The sequence below is a fragment of the Petaurus breviceps genome, unplaced genomic scaffold (genome assembly GCF_028583685.1).
Source record: "Petaurus breviceps papuanus isolate PSGF00001 unplaced genomic scaffold, PetGlider_PUasm1.0 80, whole genome shotgun sequence".
Taxonomy (NCBI): domain Eukaryota; kingdom Metazoa; phylum Chordata; class Mammalia; order Diprotodontia; family Petauridae; genus Petaurus; species Petaurus breviceps.
The window spans coordinates 19,273,292-19,299,059 of record NW_027186540.1 but is presented as its reverse complement, the minus strand read 5'-3'; the positions used below and the strand labels follow the sequence as shown (position 1 = coordinate 19,299,059).

Genomic DNA, 25,768 nt, shown 5'->3' with positions numbered 1-25,768 from the left:
TTAAATAAATTTGTTTTATTAGGAGTAAAGATCCAAGGAAAATAATGATGCAGTTGAAAGCTTCAAGCCTTCAGAGTTAAGGCAATGTTGCTGATTGAACAGTATGGGCAGGGGGGAATAAACTAAATTCAAGTTAAACAGTGACATAACTGAATGTTCACAGTTCAACAGTACCTCCACACAAATTAGTTTTCATGTGACAGAGAACAAAGATATTTGGATACTCAAGGCAGGGTTTCTAATCTTTAATCCCCTCACAATACCTAAAAGTTATGTAGAGTAAAAGACTGAAAATGATTAGACATTTAAAGAAAAAACTGAAACTAATGTAGGTTAATCAACATCCCTCCAAATCACATGAATTCCCACAAGTAGAGTGCTATGCCCTGTGCCAATAGTTTGCTTCATAATATCCTAACTTTCTTCCCCTTTAGGCATAACAGCTATTACCATTGGGACTCTCAGGCTCTATCAAATATCACCAAAAATTTGATCTTCTTAAAATATAGTTTAATATACTTAGAAGTGGAGTAATTTCCCTTTATAGGAGTGTAACAGTAGACAATTCATATATTCTATAAAATGAAAGAAAAAACACAAAAAATAGAAATGTGCTTAGTAAGTTGAAAGGTGCTATTTTATTTAATGGGGAGGTAATAAAGAAAAATGACACTCCTTTCCATCAAGAATGCAGTATATTAGAGATGTCAACATATGGTAGTCAAAAGAAGAATAAATGACTTAATCCAGTCCAGAAAGGTAGAAATATTAAATGCATCTTTTTCAGATCATGATGCAATAAAAATTGCATGTAATAAAGGGTCATGGAAACAAAGATTAAAAATTTATTGGAAACCAAATAACCTAATCCTAAATAATGAATGGGTCAAACAACAAATCATAGAAACAATCAATAACTTTATCCAAGAGAATGACAATAATGAGACAAAATACCAAAACTTATGAGATGCAGCAAAAGCAGTTCTTAGGGGAAATTTTATAACTCCAAATGGTTACATGAATAAAATAGAGGAACAGGAGATCAATGAATTGGGTATTCAACTGAAAAAGCTATAATAAGAACAAATTAAAAGTCCCCAAATGAATAGGAAATTAAAAATTCTGAAAATCAAAGGAGAGATGAATAAAATTGAAATTAAGAAAACTCCTGTGCTAATAAATAAAACTAAAAACTGGTTTTATGGAAAAAGATCAATAAAATAGATAAACCTTTGGTTAATTTGATAAAAAAAAAATAAAGAACAAAACAAAATTATCAATATCAAAAATGAAGAGTGAATTTACCACCAATGAAGAGGAATTCAAAACAATAATTAGAAGCTATTTTGCCCAACTCTATATAAATCTGACAATCAGTGAAATGGACGAATATTCACAAAAATATAAATTGCTCAGAATAATAGAAGAGGAAATAAAATACGTAAATAAACCCAGTTCAGAAAAAGAAATTGAACAAGCTATCAATGAACTCCCTAAGAAAAAATTACCAGGACCAGATGGATTTACAAGTGAATTCTACCAAACATTTAAAGAACAATTAATGTGAACACTATATAAACTTTTTGGGAAAACAGGCAAAGAAGGAGTCCTACCAAATTCTTTTTATGATACAAATATGGTGCTGAGAACTAAACCAGGAAGAGCTAAAACAGATAAAGAAAATTATACACCAATTCCCCTAATAAATACAGATGCAAAGTTTTAAATAACATAATAGCAAAGATATTATAGCAACTTATCTCAAGGAAGATAGACTAGGACCAGGTGGGATATATACCATAAATGCAAGGCTGGTTCAATATTATGAAAATTATCAGCATAATGATCATATCAGTAATAAAATTAACAGAAATAATTTGATTATCTCAGTAGATACAGAAAAAGGTTTTTTTTTCTTTTAAATACAACACCCAATTCCTATATTGTATTTAAATACAACAGCCATTCCATGGCTGTTTTGCTGGTACTTTGTCTGTCTGTTTTGATGTTCTTTTGCCAGATTTGTCCACTGGTGAAAGACAGTCCTGTTGTTGAAGAAGTCCTGGAACCTGGCTGTTCGCTAAGAAGCCCTGAGACTGTCCTGCAGACAGAGAGTGAATACTGTACACTGGTGAAGGACAGTGCTGTTGTTGCAGGGGTCTGGAGATTGTCCTGCAGACAGAGTGAATACTGTACACTGGTGAAGGACAGTGCTGTTGTTGCAGGGGTCTGGAGATTGTCCTGCAGACAGAGTGAATACTGTCCACTGGTGAAGGACAGTGCTGTTGTTGCAGGGGTCTGGGAACCTTTCTGTTGGTTCAGAAGCCCTAAAGAAGGATTTTCTGGTTGTATGTTTACAGAAATCCTGGGAGAGGTTTTTGCTAATGTTTTCAGGGGTTCTAGGACTGTTCTACAGACAGAGGATGAATTGATGAAGGGACTGGCAATGTATCTTGTGGCCTTGCTGAGCCTTGTCTCCCCAGGAACTAAGATTGCTGAGAACTTGCCTCATGTCAAGATGAAGAAAAGACCTCCATTTGGGTATTAAGTGCTGTGTTTCAGCTTGATGTAACTCTGGGGTAGATTCAATTGAGATCCAGGGATGGGGAACTTTGGACTTTTTGGTGCTCTGTGATTGACAAATGAAGGTACTTTACTTATGTTTGGAAACTAATCTCCATTTGAGAAGAGGGGCTTTGTGGTGGACTAAATGAAGGTATAGCCTAGGGGTGGAGAAGTATTTAGACCAGGAACTTTGTAATTGATTGAATGATTGGAAGATCCTGGGGTGGGGTAGTCCTTGGAGATTATTTAATCACATTTAGTAAATGCTGTATTTGGAATGATGTCATGTTTTGATCTTCTCTGTTCTTGGTTGGTCACTGAATAAAATGGAGAGCACCTATGCTGGTATTTTGAACCTGGGAAATTGCCTTTCCTTGGTGTTACAGTACAGAAGTCTGAATGCAGATCCAAATAGATCTCTTTCTCTCTCTCTCTCTCTCTCTCTCTCTCTCAATATTTTTCTTTCTCATGGTTTATCCCTTTTGCTGATTGTTTTTTCACAAGATGACTAATGTGGACATTTGTTTAATATGAATTTACATGTATAGTTTATATCACATTGCATGTCAGACTGGGGAGGGGAGCTAGGAGGGAAATTTAGAACTCAAAATTTTATAAAATTAAATGTTGAAAGCTACCCAATCTGATCTCTCCTATATCCTCCCCCATCACACCTCCGACTTTCCAGTAGGGCAAGATGGATCTCCGTACCTCAGTGCCTGTATATCTTATTTCCCAGGTGCATGTAAATAATAATAATATATTTTTAAACATTTGATTTTAAAATTTTGAATTCCAGATTCTTTCCCTTCTTCCCTCATCACTGGGAAGAAAAGCAATTCAATATAGGTTGTACATGTGTAGTTACGCAAAAAATTTCCATAGCAGATATATTGTGAAAGACTATGTTTCCCTCCATACTTTTCTGCCACCCACTTCTTCTATTCTCTACTTTGACCCTGTCCCTTTTCAAATGTGTGTGCTTCTAGCTACCCCCCACCCGACGCACCCGCCCCCCCCCCCCATTCCTTTTCACCTACTCTCCTGTAGGGCAAGATACCGAATTTAGTGTGCGTGTCATTCCCTCTCTAAGCTAGATTCAATGAGAGTAAGGTCGACCCATTCCCTTTTGCCTTCCTGTTCTTCCCCTCCATTGTAACAGTTTTCCCTTGCCTCTTCTATATGAGATAATTTACCCCATTCTGTCTATCCCCATCTCCTCTCATTATATTCCTCTCTCACCTCTCAATTTGACCTTTTAAATGTCATCCCTTCCTATTCAATTGATCGAATGCCCTCTGTCTATGTATACCTGTACAAATATATACACCCTCACATACATATTCATACACACATATACCCTCATGTATACACACACACACACACACACACACATATATCCTCATACTGAGAAAAGTTTCACAAGTTACAATTATCATTTTTCCATGTAGGCATGTAAATAGTTCAACTTTGATAAGTTCCTTATGATTTCTTTTCCCTGTTTACCTTCTCATGTTTCTTGTATTTGAATGTCAAATTTTTCTATTCAACTCTGTTTTTTTTTTCATCAAGAAAGCTTGAAAGTCCTCTATTTCATTGAATGACCATATTTGCCCGTGAAACATTATACTCAGTTTTTCTGGGTAGGTAATTCTTGGTTTTAATCCTAGCTCCTTTGATCTCTGGAATATCATATCCCAAGCCCTCTGATCCCTTAATGTAGAAGCTGCTAGATCCTATGTTATTCTTATTGTGTTTCCAAAATTTTCAAATTGTTTCTTCTTGGCTGCTTGTAATATTTTCTCCTTGATCTGGGAGCACGGAAACCTCTCTATAACATTTGTAGTAGATTTCTTTTTTGGGATCTTTTTAAAGAGGTGATCAGTGGATTCTTTCAATTTCTATTTTGTCCTCTGGTTCTAAAATATCAGGGAAATTTTCCTTGAGAATTTCCTGAAAGATAAGTTCTAGCTCCTTTTTTTTTGGTCATGGCTTTCAGGTAGTCCAGTAATTTTTAAATGATCTCTCCTGGATCTGTTTTCCAGGTCTGTGGTTTTTCCAGTGAGATATTTCACATTGCCTTCTATTTTTTCATTTGTTTGGATCTGTTTCACAGTATCTTGATTTTGAGATGCAGAGGCATGCCTGGAAGGTGCCTGATGAACTTGGAGGGCAAGTCGTCCCACCAACCACAAGGGTCACTACCAGGCCTATCACCAAAGGGCTGGGATTTGAAAGAGCAAGGTAAGAAGCAAATACAGGGGCCCCTGTCCTGGACAGCAAATACTCCTGGGGCTACCACTTCATATCCCAGAAATAAAAAAAAAGCCCCTATCGGGACCTCCAAAGACCGGGATGACAGAGTGAACCTCACCTGCTCCAAACCCTGCCCCTGCCCCTGAAAACATAGTAACTATTGCCCCAGGGCAAAACCCTCTACAGTAAATGCTTGGGATCCCTAGAGGAAGGGCATGGCTAGGGCCCTGCCTCAAAATAGGTAAAAAACAGACTATAAAGACAAAGGAGTCCTACTATACTCAAAGGGAGGAACCAAACTCAGAGGGAGACAACCACACCCACAGCTGAAACATCAACAAGGAATGGGTCCCAAGCAGAGAAGGCTCTCCTAGATGAGATCAAAAGGAACTTTGAAAACTGAATAAGAGAGATAGAAGACAAAATGAATAATTCTATGAAAACCAAAACAGCAGAATTAGAAAAACATTATAATGAAGAAAACTTCTCTCTAAAAAGAAAAGTGCATGATATGGAAAAGGAGCTCCAAAAATTAGCCAAGGAAAATGATTTGCTAAAAACTAGAATCAACCAAATTGAAACAAATAACTCTATGAGGAGCCAAGAATTAGTCAAACAAAACAATAAGAATGAAAAATTAGCAAAAGAGGTAAAATACCTCAAAGAAAAAATAACTGACCTAGAAAACAGATCCAGGAGAGATAATATGAGAATCATAGGCCTACCAGAAAATCATGATGAAAAAATGAGCCTGGACAACATTCAAAACTGCCCTGAGATACTAGAACCTGAGGGTAAAATAGAAATTGAAAGAATCCACTGGATCCTGCTGAAAGAGATCCCAAACTGAAAAGTCCTCAAAATGTTGTGGCCAAACTCCAGAACCACCAGGTAAAAGAGAAAATACTTCAAGTGGACAGTAAGAAACAATTCAAATATTGAGGGTCCACAGTGAGGATAGCACAGGATTTGGCAGCCGCTACATTGAAAGATCAGAGGCAGTGGAATACAATTTTCCAGAAGGCAAAAGAGCTCAGGTTACAACCAAGTATCACATATTCCGCGAGACTGAGCATATTCTTCCAGGCAAAGAGATGGTCATTCAAGGATAAAACAGAGTTCCAGACCTTCTCAATAAAAAAGCCAGAACTCAATGGAAAATTCAACCTCCAATTACAAGATTCAACAGTGACGTAGAAAGGTAAACAAGGAAAACACACACACATACCCTGCTATTTGATAAGAGCAAACTGGTTATAGACAAGTAGAGGGTATGAGTATAAAATAAACAAAATGACAATTAAAAAAAAAATCTTATTAAGGGCTACAAAGGGACTGCAATGGAAGAAAGGGAATGAATGAAGTGGAAAAGGATAAATTATGCCACACAAAGAGGCATAAAAACTGTATAGGAAAGGAAAAGAAGGGAGGGAGATGGGAATCATATGAGCTTTTCCCTCATTTGTTCTGGTGCAAAGAGGGAATAACAACAAGTTAAGCATAGGACTCTATGGAGAAGAAACTCAAAAAGTATCATTTTAGAGGGAAAAAGGGGAGGGAGAGGAGCTTCGCATGAGATTTGTTCCTGTCACTCTTGGTGTGAAGATGTTATAACATACTTCATTAAGTATAAAAATATCCTACAGGTAGTAGGAGAAGGAAAGGGCTATGAAAGGTGGGGGGGGGTTAGTGGGGAGGGAAGAAGTAAGGGGAAAGGGGAGGAAAAGGGAGGGGGGCTGATAAGGGAATACTGAGGGAGGCAGTGGTCAAAAGGAAAACTATTAAGGGGAGAAGGGAGAAGGGAGGGAAAATATGAACATTAATAGGGGTGGGAATAGGATGGAGGGAAAGAAACAGATAACAATCATAAATGTAAATGTGAATGGAATGAATTCTCCCATAAAACAGAGACAGATAGCTGAATGGGTAGAAATCATAATCCTACTATATGATGTTTACAAGAAACACATCTGAAACAGAGGGATACACACAGGGTAAAGGTAAAAGGCTGAAGTAAAATATATCATGCCTCAGCTGAAGTAAAAAAAAGCAGGGGTAGCAATCCTTATCTCAGATAAAGAAAAAGCAAAAATTGACCTAATTAAAAGAGATAAGGAAGGAAACTATATCCTGTTAAAAGGCACCATCGAGAATGAAGTAATATCATTACTTAACATATATGCACCAAGTGGTATAGCATCCAAATGCCTAGAGAAGAAGGTAAAAGAATTAGAGGAAGAAATAGATAGCAAAACTATACTAGTGGGAGACCTTAATCTCCCCCTCTCTGAACTTGATAAACCTAACCTCAAAATAAACAAGAAAGAAGTTAAGGAGGTGAACAGAATTTTAGAGAAGATAGGTATGATAGATCTCTGGAGAAAACTGAATGGGGATAAAAAGGAATATACTTTCTTCTCAGCTATTCATGGCACATACTCAAAAATTGACCATGTTCTAGGGCATAAAAACCTCACAATTCTATGCAGTAAGGCAGAAATATTAAATGCATCCTTCTCAGATCATAATGCAATAAAAATTATATGCAATAAAGGGCCATGGAAAGACAGACTAAAAATTAATTGGAAATTAAACAATTTAATCCTCCAGAATGAGTGGGTCAAACAAGAAATTATAGAAACAATCAGTAATTTCATTCAAGAGAATGATAATAATGAGACAATATACCAAAATTTGTGGGATGCATTAAAGGCAGTTCTTAGGGGAAGTTTTATATCCCTGAGTGCATACATGATTAAATTAGAGAAAAGGGAGGTCAATGAATTGGGCATGCAATTGAAAAACCTAGAAAAGGAACAAATTCAAAATCCTCAATTAAATACTAAATTAGAAATATTGAAAACCAAAGGAGAGATTAATAAAATTGAAATTAAGAAAACTATTGAATTAATAAATAAAACCAAGAGCTGGTTTTATGAAAAAACAACAAAATTGATAGACCCTTAGTCAATATGATAAAACAAAAGAAAGAAGAAAACCAAATTATGAATACCAAAAATGAAAAGGGTGAATCTACCTCCAATGAAGAGGCAATCAAAACAATAATTAGGAATTATTTTTCCTAATTGTATGCATATAAATTTGACTATCTTAGGGAAATGGATGAATATTTACAAAAATACACATTGCCCCAATTAAATGAAGAGGAAGTAAATTACTTAAATAACCCCATTTCAGAAAAAGAAATTGAATAAGCCATCAGTGAACTCTCTAGGAAAAAATCTCCAGGGCCAGATGGATTTACTAGTGAATTCAATCAAACATTTAAAGAACAAATGATTCCAATACTCTACAAACTATTTGGGAAAATTAGTGAAGGAGTCCTACCAAATTCTTTTTATGACACAAATATGGTATTGATACCTAAATCAGGAAGAGATAAAATGGAGAAAGAAAATTTTGGCCAATCTCCCTCATGAATATAGATGCAAAAATTCTAAATAAAATACTAGCAAAAAGACTACAGCAACTTATCTCAAGAATAATACACTTTGATCAGGTAGGATTTATTCCAGGAATGCAAGGATGGTTTAATATTAGGAAAACCATCAGTATAATTGATCATATCAACAATAAAACTAGCAGAAACCACATGATCATCTCAATAGATGCAGAAAAAGGCTTTTGACAAAATACAACATCCATTCCTATTAAAAACATTAGAAAGTATAGGAATAAATGGAGCCTTCCTTAAAACAATAGGTAGCATCTATTTAAAGCCATCAGGAAGTATTATATGTAATGGGGAGAAGCTAGAGGCATTTCCCATAAGATCAGGGGTGAAACAAGGGTGTCCACTATTAACCCTCTTATTCAATCTGGTACTAGAAATGTTAGCAGTAGCAATTAGAGAAGAAAAAGAAATCAAAGGAATCAAATTAGGCAAAGAAGAGACCAAGCTATCACTCTTCACAGATGATATGATGATATACTTAGAGAATCCTAGAGAATCAAGGAAAAAACTACTTGAGACAATAAATAAATTTGGCAGAGTTGCAGGATATAAAATAAACTCACACAAATCCTCCACATTCCTATATATTTCCAATGAAATTCAACAGCAAGAGATAGAAAGAGAAATCCCATTTAAAGTTACTGTAGACATTATAAAATACTTGGGAATCTACCTGCCAAAACAAACCCAGGACCTATATGACCACAACTACAAAACACTTTTCACATAAATAAAGTCAGATCTAACTAATTGGAAAAATATCAATTGCTTGTGGTTGGATTGAGCTAACATAATAAAAATGACAATTTTACCTAAATTAAATTATATATTTAGTGCCATTCCAATTAATTTGCCAAAAAACTAATTTATAGATCTAGAAAAAATAGTAACAAAATACATTTGGAAGAATAAACAGTCCAGAATATCAAGGGAATTAATGAAAAGAAATGCTAGGGAAGGTGGACTAGCTATACAAGATTTCAGTCTGTATTATAAAGCAGCAGTCATCAGAACTACTTGGTACTGGCTGAGGAATAGAGGAGTGGATCAATGGAATAGATTAGGCACATGAGATTCAGAAGTCAACGACTACAGTAATCTATTGTTTGACAAACCCCAAGACCCTGGTTTTGGTGATGAGAATTCACTACTTGACAAAAACTGCTGGGAAACCTGGAATATAGTATGGCAGACACTGGGCATAGACCATTATGTAACACCATATACCAAAATCAAGTCTAACTGGGTGCATGATCTAGGTATAAAGGTTGATACTGTAAGCAGTCTCGTAAAACAAGGAATAGTTTACCTGACTCTATGAGAAAACAAGAATTAGAGAACATTATAAAATGTAACATGGATAATTTTGACTACATGAAATTGAAAAGCTTCTGTACAAACAAAGCCAATGTAATCAAGATTAAGAGGGAGGTGGGAAATTGTGAAAGAATCTTTATAACCTATGTCTCTGACAAAGGACTCATTTCTAAACCATACAGAGAATTGAGTCAAATTTATAAGAATACAAGTCATTCCTCAATTGATAAATGGTCAAAGGATATGAACAGGCAATTTTCAGAGAAAGAAATTGAAGGTATCTATAAGCACATGAAGAAATGCTCTAAATTACTATTGATTAAAGAAATGCAAATTAAAACAACTCTGAGGTACCACATCTTACCAGTCAGATTGGCTAAGGTGACAAAACAGGAAAATGACAAATGCTAGAGAGGATGTGGGCAAATTGGAACACTAATGCTTTGCTGGTGGAGTTGTGAACTCATCCAGCCTTTCTGGAGAACAATCTGGAATTATGCCCAAAGGGCTATAAATAATTTCATACCCTTTGACTCAGCAATACCACTCCTAGGGTTATATCCCAAAGAGATCATAGAAGTAGGAAGAAAACCCATATGTACAAAAATATTTATAGCAGCTCCTTTTGTGGTAGCAAAGAATTGGAAATTAAGGGGGTGCCCCTTAATTGAGGAATGGCTGAACAAGTTGTGGTATATGCATGTTATGGAATACTATTGTGCTATAAGAAACGAGGAGCAGACAGTCTTCATATTTACCTGGAGAGGCTTATACAAACTGATGCTGAGTGAGAAGAGTTGAACCAGGTGAAATTTGTACACAATTACAGATACAATGTATGTGTGATGACCAACTTTGATAGACTGGACCCTTCCCAGCAATGTAGTGATATAAGTCAATCCCCAAAGAATCACGATGGAGAGAAATATGTGCATCCAAAGAAAGAACTAGAAAGGACTGAGCTTATATCCAGGTGGAAGCAATATACCTGATCTTTTTCCTTCTCTTGTTTGGTTTTATGTCCTCTTTACCATTTTTCATTCCATCTGATACAATCGGTCTTTATAACCTGACTAATATATAATGTGAAAGTATTTACAGATCCTATACTTGACTATATGCAGCCATGGGGTGGAGGGGAGGGAGAGGGACAAAATGTGAAACTCAAGGAATTGTGGAATTGAATCCTGTAAACTAAAAGGAAACAAACAAATTAAAAGAATAAAAAAATGGTATCTTGATTTCTCATAAAGTCATAAAGCTTCCATTTTCTCCAATATAATTCTGAGGGGATGATTCTCTTTAGTGAGCTTTTGAGATTCTTTATCCATCTGACAAATTTGACTGTTTAAGGCTTTCTTCTCCTCATTGCCATTTTGATCCTCTTTTGCCATTTGAGTTAATCTATTTTTAAGGTGTTATTTTCTTCAGTCAGGTTGTTGACTCTCTTTTCATGATTTTCTTGCATCATTCTCATTTTTCTTCCCAATTTTTCCTCCACTTCTCTGACTTGATTTTCAAAATCCTTTTTGAGCTCCTCCATGACCTGGAACCAATTCATATTTCTCTTGGAAGTTTTTGGTGCAGGAGTTCTGAATTCTTTGTCTTCCTCCTGTTGCATGCTTTGATCCTTTTTGTCCCCAAAAAAGGAATCTAAAGTTGGATTGCTGTGCTTGCTTTGCTTACTTTGCTTGCTCATGTTGCCACTCAATTACTTGACTTTTGAGCCCTTTTCCATAGTAGAACTCTGCTTCCAGAGGGGAGAGCTTTGTCTCAAATCACTGGGGTTTTTGAAGCTGTCAGAGGTATTGGGAGGGTGCCATCTCTACAGCCCCCACACACACTGGCTCACTGATCATACACCTCAGGACTACCACCCAAGACCATGATCCAGATCCAGGTAGGTAAAAGCAAGAGCCTTACCCTCAGACTGGTTACTTGGCCCCCTATAATCTGCAGGCCAGGAAATATGAAGCAGCCATGTGGAGATGGCTGCATGGCTACCATGCCTCCACTGCTTCTTGATCCACGGGCAGAGGCCAGACCACACCTCCATTCCCCACAGTTCCAACAGAGAGCTACACTGGCCTGTTACTTTGTCTTTGGCATTTATGGGTTGATATTTCTGGAAACCACCACAGCTGCTGGTGATCCACTCTCCAGAAGTCTGCTCCAGCTGCTGCTGATCAGGGCCATCCCTTGGCTAAAACCACAGGCTCACACAGGGCTGGGCTCTGGTCCTAGCATGCTGCAATGGATCCTTCCTGCCAGACTGCCAGGCTGCTTTCAGCAGATTTGTTTCTCTCTGTTACTTTGTGGGTTCTGTAGCTCTGAAATTTGTTTAGAGTCATATTTTAAAAGTATTTGAGGTGGTTATGGGGGGGGAGCTCATGGAGTTTTCCTGCTTCTACACTGCCATCTTGGCTCCTCCCCTTTAGATCTATACCTTAAAGAATCCTCCACTCTAGTCCTCTTGGACTAGCATCAACAGGCTGGCCACAAGACAGTGAAATACTTTGCCCACAGCACTTCATGAAGGCTATCTCATATAGAATGAAGGATTTGTGATCTGGTTTAGTGGGAAAAGGATGACCCACAAGTATGGAATCATAGATTTTTCAGAAGTATAGATTAGTTTACACAAATACACAATATAAGATATACTGGATTTTGATTTTGACCTGGGTGGCATCTTAGGCAAGTTACATGGTCACTTCTCTGGGACTAGTTTTTATGATCAATAAAATGGGGACTGGGTAGATGATCATTGCCTCTGAAACATACAAGTACATTTGAGGTGTATATGTATATGTACAGATATTGTATCACAGGGATGGTGAGTTGATCAGTAGGGCAGTTAACTGTTGTGCTCTTTTTAGGAATAACAGTATGGCAGTTTTGCTTTGATTATTAAGCCTAAGGAAAGAGGTAGGATGCATGAAAAAGGATAGTGGAGAGGTGGATGGGATGTGAAGTATCATCTAATCTGGTGATCCATGGTGGGCAAGATCTTTTGGGGTAGCTGTGCTTGATCTTCCTAAAAGGTAACTCAAATATTTCAATTGTAGGTGAATTAAAAAGATGATGGCTTTAAACAGAAATATTGATGATGGGAATAGGTATTTTTAGGAATGAGTTTTAAGTTTAGAAGTGATGAGTTTTAATTCATTCACTACATTTTGCATACCACTGATATAAGAGGTCTAATCCAAAAAAAGAAAAGTTTGAAATGCTATGGAACCATACACATTCAAGCAGGTAGTTGGAAATGTAGGACTGCATTGTAGTTCAGGATTGAGAGAGGTCAGGACTGGAGATAATAGATCTTATCTGTGTAAAAATGAGAGTTGAACCCATGGGAGTAGATGCAATCAATGAGGGAGAGAATGGAAGGAAAAGAGCAAGAAGCCATGGCGAAATGAACCTTGGGGAATACAGAGTCTTGAAGAAAGATACTCTAGGAATAGATAACAGTATGAGTGTATTGGCTCTAATGAAGCATCACGTGCCCAATTAAAGCCTCCTAATTACATTGTTTATTTGGGTTGTCCTGATGCTTCCCTTCCTTAGTAATTCTACAGAACTGCTATCATGCTTGTTAGTCATAGGAATCATTTGAATGGCACTCAGTTTCCAGGTATGGCTATTCATACCAGTACTACATGTAGTATATACTTTGGGCATACCCCGCAAGCTACAATCATTCTTTAAGGGTTCTAGGAATAATCCTGAGGGGTTATACTTCTTCTAGTGAAGGTTCTAAGCTCCTAGAATCTCAGTGTGCTATCCATTACCAATTAGTCGGCGAGATGTATTGGATTTTTAGGAAAGGTACTTATTAGGATGGCATAGTAAAAAGTTAGTACAAAACAACTTTCCAGTCCCATCTAAAAGCATACTCTCACAAAAAATTATAAACATATATGGATGTGTGCATGTATTTATATATGTATGCATGTTTGTATTTGTACATAGACCCATATATAAACATATGTGTATGTCTATACATACACACTCACATACATATGCAGTGTACATTAGAAGGGTAAATTAAACTTAGTGATTAAACTAAATTCATTCAATGGCTCCAAACTGAATGTCTTTATCAAATATTATGGTAAAGTTGTAGCAAAATTCCTTAATGCCTGTCATATTGATTGATGGATTGTTTCATTTAAAGTATTTGGGTATTCTGTGATTACTTTAATTGAGGTGGGGAGCAGAACCTTAACTATCAAATAAGGATGGGTCAAAGTTATCTGTACTACTAGAGTAGACTACCTTTGTCTGGGAAGGTCACCTTGACATTTCTGAGGAATCACTGAAGCCATTGGAGGACTTAAATTAGAGCTGCAGAATGAGCTTATGTCTTCTATGAAGTTTTTTTTTTTTTACAAAATCTGTTGATATGAAACACACATATTCTTTAAAGACTTTGTTTTGATAGCAACATAAATAGAATTAAACAGCTTAACGGAGAGTTATTGTCCTAATATAGATATTATCTATACTGTATAAGGAGGGAAGAGTCAATTTAAAGAATTATGAAATTAGGAAAACAGGTATGAAAAGGCAAAAAAGAAATTATGCATAAATTAGAAATTTGGTAAGGTTTGTGTGTATGTGTGTGTGTGACTGATGTGTCTATGTCATTTTGATAAAAAGTGAGGATCAGTATATGCTACATATAAAGGGAGGATACAAAGACTGAGGAGAAAAAAATGCAATTGTCTTATTAAATAAGTCATAGGAGCTTGCCTGGGGGTATGAATGGGTTGAGCCTGTAATCACATAGCTAATATCTCAGAGGCAGAATTTTAACCTAGGTATTCCTGACACCAAACACAGGAGCCACAAAGTCCATTGTGTCTAATCCCTTCCAATGAAGAAACCCAAGACCAAGAGAAATAAAATGCCAAATATCCCAAAGGTCAAGTGAGTGGCAGAATTAGGATTCAAAATTAGGTCTTATAATTCCAAAAGGGTTCAGCTCTTTTTCCATTGTACTGTGGTGACCAAGTGTTTGTACATAAAGAATACAATGTAAAACTGGGAACTTCAACATATATACAGAGAAATATTGTTTACTTTTATGTGTTTGCCAATGAATGAAAAATTGGACATTTTCTACAAAGCACAAAGTCAATTTTACAGCACTGACAAGTGAAATAATGGACATAATAGTTATAATAGTAAATCTAAGTTGGTACCATGTTCACATATCCAGTATTTGCATTTGATTTTACACTTACACTTAAGATATATTGCTATTAATACATTCTGTTTGGTCATTGGCCTCACTCCATAGAAAACTTGAGAGAGACACAGAATTATAGAATTTTAGAGTTAAAAGGTAGCTCAGTCCACAGTATATCAGAAAAAAATCCCATTAAAAGCAACCAACAAATGGTTATCAGACTCTATTTGGAGGCCTCCAATCAAAGAGGGAACTCATTGTCTCCAAAGGCAACTCATTCCATTTTCCAATAGCTCTAATGGTTAAGCAGTTACCCTGATATCAAACCTAGAAACTCCACTTAAAAGTATCAACCCACTAGTCCTAGTTCTGCCTTTCAGGACAGTCAAATACCTCTTTCACACAATAGTACTTCAAATTCTTGAAGTGAGCTATTATATTCTATTTGACTTTTTTCAGGGTAAGGAAATATACCCCGTTCCTTTAATAAGCCTTCATATTATACAATATGGACTTATGGCACTTCACCATCCTCGTTTCCCAACTTTGAATGCTTTCTAAGCTTATCAATGCCCTTCTCAAGATGTGGCACCCAGAAATGAATGTAATACTAACCTTCTTATTCCAGGAAGCTCTCTCTTTCTTAATGTAGTCCATAGGTCATTTGACTGCCACATTAACTGATTGATAGGTCATTGAACTTTATTTGTCTACTCTGTGGCAGGTATTAATTAATGAGGATAGCAGAATAGGAACGATAAGAATCTGTATCTTCAAGGAGTTTACATGCTAATGGGGAACTCAACACATATCTCCATACATAGATACATGGGAGTATAGGGGTATACAAAGATACACACACACACATATATACACGGGCAAAATAAATACGAGACAATATTAGGGAATGGGCATTAGGAAGGGTGTCATGTAGAGGTTATCATGTATATTTGAGTTGATTTTTTGAAGGAAACAAGGGATTCTGTGAAGTAGTGGTGAGGAGGAAATTAATTCCGGGTGTGGGAAACAATTAGCACATAGATGTGGAGAAAGGGGATGGGATGTTGCCTGTGAGGAAAAGCAAGGTCAGTTTCTTTGGTCGATAGAATATGTGAAAAGAAGTATTGTATAAAAAGGCTGGAAAGGGAAGACAGATTTAAGTTGTGAAAGGCATTTACGTGCTAAAAAGAGGGGTTTGTATTTCATCCTAGAGGGGACAGCTATCCACTGCAGTATTTATTGAGGGAAATGACCTGCATTTAAAAAAATCACTGGCAATTATGAGGAGGAGAGAAAAGAGGGGAGAGAGTTGAAGTAGGGAAATGACTTAAAAGGTTTACATCAATATAAGTTATTTTAATAGTCCAGGCAAAAGGCTGTGAGGGTGTAAATTAGAAAAGTATCACATGTTTATTTCATACTGAGTTGATGAACCCACTAAAAATTACGAGACCTTGTTTTAAATGACCATGTTGCCACTCTTCCTCTCTTCTACTGAAGTCGATGTTTTGGACTTAAGTGTAAAACTTTTCAGTTATCATTACTAAGTATTCTATTATTCCATTTGGCCAAATGCTTCACCCTAAGGCAAAACTTTTGCATACTAATTCCATGATCCAGCATAGCTTTTGTAACCTGAAAATTTTGTGAAAGTTTTGTTGGATATACTTGTTCATATTATTTCAAGAGCCTAATATCTGCATTCCTTGAAATTTCAGTACCTCATGCAACATTTTAAAGAATGGTGCTGACAAAGAACAGCACTCACTAAGTACCAATAGTCATTTTATTTGGGGGCCATCTCCAGTCATCCTGATCTATATTATGCCTCTTGACCTGGACTGCTCAGGGGGAGAAAGTCAGGCTTGAAATCTTGCACAGTTCTCCCTCACTTAAATTCAATTCACTTGCAAATCATGGCATTATCTTCCTGATGTCAAAGTCCTCTTTTAGAAGGAAGGACAAATAACAACATTTTGTTTAGTTGCAATTTCATAGTGAGACATTGAGCTTTTAATCTAGCCTGCCACCCATAGGGGAAAAAAACTAACTACAAAAACACAGTTTATATATCTATTTCTAACTTCATACACGTGGCATGATAGATTGGTAATAAGCTCAACATATAATACTTTGCTTGTTTGTTCAGAAGCATAAGTTGGTTATGTCTTCAGTGTGTGAACACGTTTGGATGAAAAGTGAAAAATCGTACAGATGGTTGGCTACATAATGTTTCCATGGAAACGTCCACATTTCAGTGTTATACAGACATTACCACATTAAAGACTATAAACTAATCCATTTATTAATTGTCTTTTCTAGGGGTGGGTGGGTAAGCACCTAAGATTTCATTAGTGTAAAGAACTTCCGTTATGGAAACTCACCAATGTACACTGGCAACTAATTTATCATTTAGGAGCTATAAAAGTCCTTAAGGCAGCTAGGTATTGCAATGGTAGAGTGCTGGGCCTGGAGTCAGGAAAACCTGAGTACAATTCCAGCCTGAGACATGTTTGACCCTGAGCAAGTCGCTTAATCTACTTACCTCTGTTTAATCAACTGTAAAATGGGGATCATAATAGCACCTACCTCAGTGGATAGCTTTGAGGATCAATGAGATATTATATGTACAGTGCTTAACATAGGAGCTTAAGAAATGATTATTCCCTTTTTCTTAAAGAAAAGCATCATCTGGTTTCATTAACTGTTTCAGGGACTTGCCGATTACTTCACAGATAGAATGTGTCAGAGACAGGGCTTGAACTCTGATCTTTCTGATTCCAAAACTAGTTCTGTACATAATGATGCCTTTAAATTGATCTATAAAATTCATTTATAAAACTAGAGATGAGTAATATTTTTGTGCCTATATTATTAATGAAATGATTAAACCCTTGAGATTTGAGCTTTGAGTCAAAAGTTACACTATTACCTCAATTTCCAAATAAGCAAAATCAGGACCTTAACTTAATACCCTTGGACTTTAAGACACCTAGACTTTATTTTAAATCTCATCTGGGGCAGCTAGGTAGCACATTGGATTGAGTGCCAGGCCTGGTGTTGGGAAGACTATTGTTCCTGAGTTCAAATCTGTTCTTAGACACTTACTAGCTGTGTGACACTGGGCAAGTCACTTAATCTTGTTTGCCTAATTTTCCTCATCTTTAAAATGAGCTAGAAAAGGACATGATAAACCACTTTAGTATCTTCATCAAGAAAAGTCCAAATAGGGGTGACTAGGTGGCGCAGTGAAGAGAACACCGGCCCTGGAGTCATGAGGACCTGAGTTCAAATACGGCCTCAGACACCTAACATTTACTAGCTGTGTGACCTTGGGCAAGTCACTTAACACCAATTACGCTCCAAAAAAAGCAAAAAAAAAAAAGAAAAGCCAAAATGTGGTCTCAAAGAGTTAGTTAGACACAACTAAAACTAGTTGAAGAACAACAATACACTTTAACTTGAATCCTCGCTCTCATCCATACACAGTTATTTATGAACAGGCATTTATTAAATATGTCCTACTGCTATTTTTTCCATCCAGTTCTTACTAATGTTGGCATAAAGGTGACTCTGGATTCCCAAAGTCAGTGTCAGAGAAATAAAAACTCTAGTAGATCTTATCACATTATGAAGGCCTTAAATACAATCCTAGAAATAGACTTTTGTCATCAATGGGTCAGCCTTGTTAAATGTAGAGGTGTTCATACTCAGAAGAATGGCAACAGGACACTCATAAAATGTTGATAAATTGCTATCAGCACTGGAAGAATTACTATCAGTTACAAAATCCAAGTAACAAATCATAGCTAACCCTGGGATCCCACTAATTAAAAATACCAAAAATGATCCTGAATAAATCCAAAGATTGCATATCACAATTTCCAAATAAGGATTCATGTCCTTTCTGCCCAGATAGTATTCTCTTTTTTTTTTTTCCTAAGACAGTAATTTTAACTGTTTCCCTACTTGGTTCCTGTCTCTCTCCATCACACACATACACACAGATGTATCTTAATATTGTAAAATGAATTAGTGGCTTTAAAGTGAGTACTTACCTGGAGTTACTACTACCCCATTTCCATTGACCACAGGTTGTTCTTCCTCCTCCTCCTCAGGAGGCTCAATCCCTCCTTTCTCCATGTTGCTGACTGACTTATTCCTCTTACGCTTTCCTTCAGCACTTGGTGTGGCTCCTGGAAGTATCTGGTCTGTTACATTTAACAGTAAGGGAGCTGGTTCTGCAGGAGGCTTTGGGGTGCCGTAGTAATTATCTGCAAATAACACAAAAATGCCTGAAGTAAACACATTAGAAATATCTCTCTCTTACTTATCTTGGCATCATACCATATTCTAAGTTGGATAACTGTATTACCTATTTATTTCCTACTCTACAGAGTGACAGAAAACTGTAATGTGTACCAAACATAATAGTGCTATGATTTAGGGCCAAAATAAATGGTCATTGTTTTACTTTCTCAATTTTTACTCCCCCTCCTGTGGCAGACCCAGTTTTGCCGTGATTCTTTAAATATTGTATGTAGTATAAAAATATATGATTGTTTGACATTCTTAATAATCTGCATTGTTCCTTGAGAAATTGGAGGGTTTAGAGGGCGCTCCTTGTGGAATCTAGTTTTGAATTTTTTTTCTACATCCAATAACATCATACCTCTCTTGAACTGCAGGCGATGTACATTTTCAAAGCTCTCAAAGGTCACTGGCTATTTAATTTGCTTTGTCCAGCATTCAGCTCTGGGTCATGTTCATGTGAAAATTAAATGTTTGGGGATATTGCAAAGTGTTTTTCCTCTTTTATATTTTGTCTAAATAATCATCAACTTTCTGTATATTCCCCCTTGGCATTTGGTAGTATGTGAATACAACTTTATATTTTCAACAGACAACACAAAATTCAAGAGAAAATAAACACCTGTTCTGATGAATAAAAACAATAACAAAAAACAAAAACAAGTGAGAGGCATCCTTTTCTTTTCTGGCATTTTAAACCCAATATTCAAATGAATGCTTCTGTTTGACTAGAAATAATAGAGCTCAGTCAAAAGTTTACATCATTAGGAAGTGACTGAAAACTTATTTATGCTAACAATACCATGAATAGTCACAGTCCACTGACAGTTATTCACAGTTAGTAATTTTCATACATGTAAAAAACTGCCACACAAATGGACCAGAAATATCCACTGGGCTTTGTATGAAGCAAGTTGAAAACTCTAATGATGCCCAGCTGAAAGGCTTATAGGATTGTTTATTATAAGGAAAAAAATACTGAGGGTTAATTTCACAATAATTTTCAAGTAAATGGAAGGTTATTAGTAGTTTTGAAACTCAAGATCATTGGGAAAGATAATAAGCAATCATTTAGCTACTTTACAAGAGTTCAAGAAGCTAACACAATGTATGCCTAGTCAGAATCCAAAAAAGATTTCAACAGGATAGCAAATTGAACTGAATATCAAAGTTCTCTTGACTCATTTCCCTTCAACAGTACCGTTATTGTTTACCCAACAGGTACAAGGCAAATTGTTTAGCCCTATTTTGAATACAAAGGTCAATAAGACTTGCTGCTATTCTCGAGTATCATAAAATTTAAGATGGGAGATAAGGCATTTTCAGAAAAACAATATGATACAAGGGTTAGTATTAATTTTAAAAGAAAGTACATAAGTACACTGGGATTCTAGTCAACTAAGATATGTCCTTGGAAGGATAGACCTTACCCAAAAGGGTTGAATAAACAAAACAGGCAGTAGAGGAACATTGCATATTAAGAAGAGATAATGTGAGGAAACATAGGAAGAGGTAGATGGGAGTAGGATAGAAATCATTTGGGTACTCTCCAGTTTATCAAGGTCATCTTTTCAATTATTTTTTTTCAACTAACATAGATCTATTTGCTCTTTTCTTTTCCTCCTCCCTCCAGCTTCATCCTTCCCCTTCATTTCCCATGAGGAAAAAAGAAAAATAAAATTCTTTTAGTATGTAAGCGTAGTCAAACAAACCAATTCCCACAATGGCCATGTCCAAAACAAAACCACTGTCTCTCACTCTCCATCCAGAGTCCATCACTTCTGCAAATAAAAATGGGTAAGGTGCTTTTTCATTAGTCAGGAGGAATCATAGTCAATGAGTTGATTGGAATTCTTAAGTCTTTCAAAGTTGGTTTTACAGTGCTATTATAGTAAATTTGTTCTTCTGGTTCTGATCACTTTAATCTGTATCAGTTTACAAAGTCTTCCTTGGTTTCACTGAAACTATCTGCTTCATTATTTCTTCTGACACAGCAGTATTATGTTATACTCACACAATTATAATTTATTTGTTAAGCCATTTAAAAATTTATGGCAGACCATTAATTTTCAGTTCTTTGCCACTACACAAAGACCTACTATAAATATTTTTGTACAGATGGATAATTTTCCTGTTTCTTGGATCTATTGATGGATACAGGTCTAGAAGCAGTATTTCTGGGTCAAAGGGTATACACAGTTTAATAACTGGTCATTATTACAAATTACTGTCAATCTATGGTTCCACCATTATACACTTGAAAGTTGATTATGTACTCAAGTTCAGAACTTCACATTTATTCTCACTGAATTTAATTTTATCAAATTCAGTTCAATGTGCTATCCTGTTGAAATCTTTTTTGGATTCTGACTAAGGCATACATTGTGTTAGTTTCTTGAACTCTTGTAAAGTAGTTAAATGATTGCTTATTATCTTTCCCAATGACCTTGAGTTTCAAAACTACTAATAACCTTCCATCTACTTGAAAATTATTGTGAAATTATCCTTCAACCTTTTTTGCCCCTCATAATAAAGAATCCTATTGGCTTTCTAGAACTTTCTTTAAAGACTTTTATTTACCTTTAAGGCTATTTTCGGACACACTTCTAATTTCTCCACTCTCATCCTTTAGTTATAAAGGTAACAAGGACAAATAGTTTACCATTTTAGCCTATGAAGTTTGTTAATTCCCTAAGACTTCACTTACGTGGACAATGATACTAAGGACCTATTCCAAAAGTTCACTGTCTGTTTTATGGCTCTGTGTCCTTGTAATTGATATTATGTCAGGAAAACAATGACTATCTTAAGCATAATGGTATTATCTTCCATATGTAGAGAAGATACTTGAATTCATACTTCAACAAATATTTAATAGGACACAAAAAATATTCCTGCCTTCAGATAACTACAAATTTCTATTTGCTTTGAATTACTTCAAATAGTATTTCTTTGCTAAACAACAACAAAAAATTTTTACTCTAGGAACATATGAATTGTTATTGAATTATTATATTTAGAAGTAGCTTGGGCAGACAGTTGTAATTCTATGGATGTTCAATAACGTGTGTAAGCTTTATATAAATTAACTGTAGATCATTTCACGTTGACTTCAAGTGGAGATGGATTTTAGAGAGGTAACATACTTATTCTCAAGATTCTTCACAGATTAAGGTCTTGACCCCTATTCCTCCCCAACATTCTTGGTGCTTTTATTTCCATTTTGGTAAGCAGAAGGAATCAATTTTGGATAATGGCTTAGTAGAACAGAGATGATTGCCTATCAGGTACTCTGGGGAGGTACATATAGAAAAACTCATCACTGGGATCCTAAAATAACTTGAAAATATGCCCTTGTGTTGGAAACAGTATATGGAGAAATCAAGGTTGCTGAGAATTTTATAATTTGCTTTTACAGTTTTATAAACGGAACAAATGCTTAGTTAGATACTTGGCATTCGCAAAGGCACCTGCTGAGTTAGACTGTAACATTAAACAGAGAGAAGAGATTCAGAGCTCCAGACCCAATCATAATTAATTATGTTAGAAAACCTGCCAGATCATAAGTAAACAGTCATTTTCACCCAAGTCAGAGGTTTCATTTATGGATACAACCCAATGAATCATGGAAAGATTTGAAATTTAATCTTGCAAGCAGGTCTTCTTAGAGGTATATGTCTATTAAAAATAACATATAAGAGAAAGTTATGAGTTATAATTGTGATTAAAAAATCCTCTCTTATTTAAGTTATTTAAACCATTACAGGAGAGGAAGGAGAAAGAAAAGCCACTTGGGTTCAGAGTAGTATGTCACTACAAGTATTTTTAAAAATCCTATCTAATGATATCAAGCAAAATCAAGGAAACATTTACTAAGTGCTCAAATATAACATAATTTGATAGAAATCTGTATCCTTCCCTAAAATAGGCAACAAAAACTGATTTAAGAATATTTATGTCATCTAATTCATGCAAATCAACTTTCTAAAAACATTTTCTTGAATGATAGTAAGGCTGAAACGAGGCCCTCCAGAATGTCCCCCTTTCTTTAACAAGTCATGTGTCATAAACACCCTTAAAGCAAAGAGCTCACAATTTGACCTTCAAAGTTAATGTCTTTATGGTGGTTGTTTTTCTGAAAAAAAGTCCAATTTTGTTTCTCAGATATAAGTGATCAATCATTATTAGATTAATTGTTGATACTAGCACATAATAGGTACTTTAAAATATTGATTAATTGATCGGTATCCTTTCCCAATAGGCAAGGGCCATAATTCCATTTTATTGCATTCTTATTTCACATCACTAAATGAAAACTTAAGAGGATGCTATTTTCACAATTCTGATAAAGTGCATATCTCCTTTTAGCCCAGATATATAAAACTTGTACTTTTCTGTCACAAGTCCTATTTTTCCACAAGTACAATAGCAACCGCTTCCACAACTCCCCCATCCCTCAGCTGTATTATTTTAAACTAAACAGGTCATTTTGCTGAGTTTTTACAGTAGTTTTCACAATAGAGTACAGTTTGAATTCTACCATATCCAACTGTCCCTCAATACTCTCCAATACCCTCAAGGAAACCATCAAGATAGTTTAATTTGGCTGACATTTTCTTAGATGTGTTTGCAAGTACTCACTGAGTTCCCTGTAGTCAATCAAATTTAGCATTCATTTATTCAAGTACTATTTGAAGCTAGCCAAGTTGGACAGGCATGCCAGCAATCTCTGTGTGCTAAATAAAATGGTGTCTGTTGACTGGCCTGTGTAGTTGGTATGTTCACTTAGAGGGAGTCAGATAATTTTCCTGTAGTTGTCTCTTCCCTTTAGGCATTGTCAGAATAGATCAGAATACTTCCTGCATGCTCCAAATAGAGTACATAAAGAAGTTATGCAGAGAAGCTGCAAAGTAGTTAAAAAGAAGCCACAAAGGATATGCTTGATGCCAATACACAACAATTTGAGAATTTAGTAACTTTAATTGGCTAGTTTTTTTAAATGCTCCTTTATGCATTTTCCCCATTTAATAAGGTTGGAAACTTTATAGAATCCCTTTTATTAGTGAGGATTTTAGGGTAAAGTACAATGAGGGGATATCTGCTTTTTAGTATTCTGTCAAAATTTGCCATAGCTTTCCTTCCAAGGAGAAAGTGTCTTTTATAATTCATGGTTTCAGTCAGTGCCTGCCATAATCTTGAGCCTAAGAATATAAAATCTGACACTGCTTCCATTTCTCCCTATATTTAGTAGGAAGTGATACAACCAGTTGCCATGATCTTTGTTTAAGTCAGCTTTTATCCTCTCCTCTTTCACCCTCATCAAGAAGCTTCTAAATCCTCCTTTACTTTCTTTTATCAAAGTGGTAACATTTGCATATCTGAGATTATTGATGTTTCTCCTGGCAACCTTAATCCCTGGCATTATGTGTGATGTACTTTGCATGTAAGTTAAATAAATAAGGTGACAATATATAGCCCCCTCATACTCCTTTACCAATCTTAAACCAGTCAGTTGTTCCATGTTCAGTTCTAACTTTTGCTTCTTGACCCTCATACAGGCTCCTCAGGAGATGATGTGGTAAGTAAGATGATCTGGTGCTCCCATCTTCTTGAGGACTTCCCATATTTTATTTTGATCTACAGAAAGGCTTTAGTGGAGTCAATGAAGCAAAAGTATATGTTTTCTGTAACTCCCTTATTTTTTCCACAATCCAGTGAATACTGGCAATTTGGCCTCTAATTCTTTTGCTTCTTCAAAAATCAGCCTGTTGGGGCGGCCAGGTAGCACAGTGAGTAAGAGCACCGGCTCTAGTGTCAGGATGACCTGGGGATCGAATCCGGGCTCAGACACTTAGCACCACACCCAGAAATAACTGGCTGTGTAACCTTGAGCAAGTTACTTAACCCCGATTGCTTAAAAAAAAAAAAATCAGCCGATTCTGGTTATTCTCAGTTCACATAATGTTAAAGTCTAGCTTGCAGAATTTTAAGCATAACCTTACTGGCATGTGAAATGAATATAATATTTAGTAATTTCCTCATTATTTGGCATTGTCCTTTGGGAATGTGATAGAAACTTAACTTTTCCAATCCACTGGCAACTATTGAGTTTTCCAAACTTGCTGTATATTGAGTGCAGCACTTTAATGGCATCATGTTTTTGGATTTTAAATTTAGCTTTTAAAATTTAGGATTTTAAATAGTTCAACTGGAACTCCATAACCTCCACTAGCCTTATTGTTTACAACACTCCCTAAAGTCCACTTAACTTTATTCTCTCTGATGTCTGGTTCTCCATCAATATCCACACCACTGTGGTTATCATTGATATTAAGATCTTTCTTGCATATTCTTCTGTATATTCTAGCCACCTCCTTTTAATCTCTATTACCTTTGTCAAGTCCCTACTATTTTTGTCTGTTGATGTGTCTGGTGAGGAAAGTCTGATGCTGTAAATATCAAAACTGCATGGGAATGTGGAATGTAAAATCTGTAAATTGGATGCAGTTAAACAGGAGATGGAAAGATTAAATATTGACATCTTGGGTGTCAGTAAACTCAAATGGATTGGAATGGGTTAATTTAATTAAGGTGAGTGTGTGTATGTGTGTGTGTGTGTGTGTGTGTGTGTGTGTGTGTGTGTGTGT

The 25,768-nt window shown here is 36.0% G+C and overlaps 1 protein-coding gene across 1 annotated transcript in view; it reads right to left on the bottom strand.

Moving 5' to 3' along the window:
• Positions 1-25,768, bottom strand: part of LOC138176033 (membrane-associated guanylate kinase, WW and PDZ domain-containing protein 2-like) — a 1,726,709-nt gene that overhangs the window by 643,897 nt on the left and 1,057,044 nt on the right. The window contains exon 4 of the mRNA XM_069106765.1: positions 18,869-19,084. Within this exon, the coding sequence (XP_068962866.1) occupies positions 18,869-19,084 (216 nt within the window). The remainder of the gene's footprint in view (positions 1-18,868; positions 19,085-25,768) is intronic.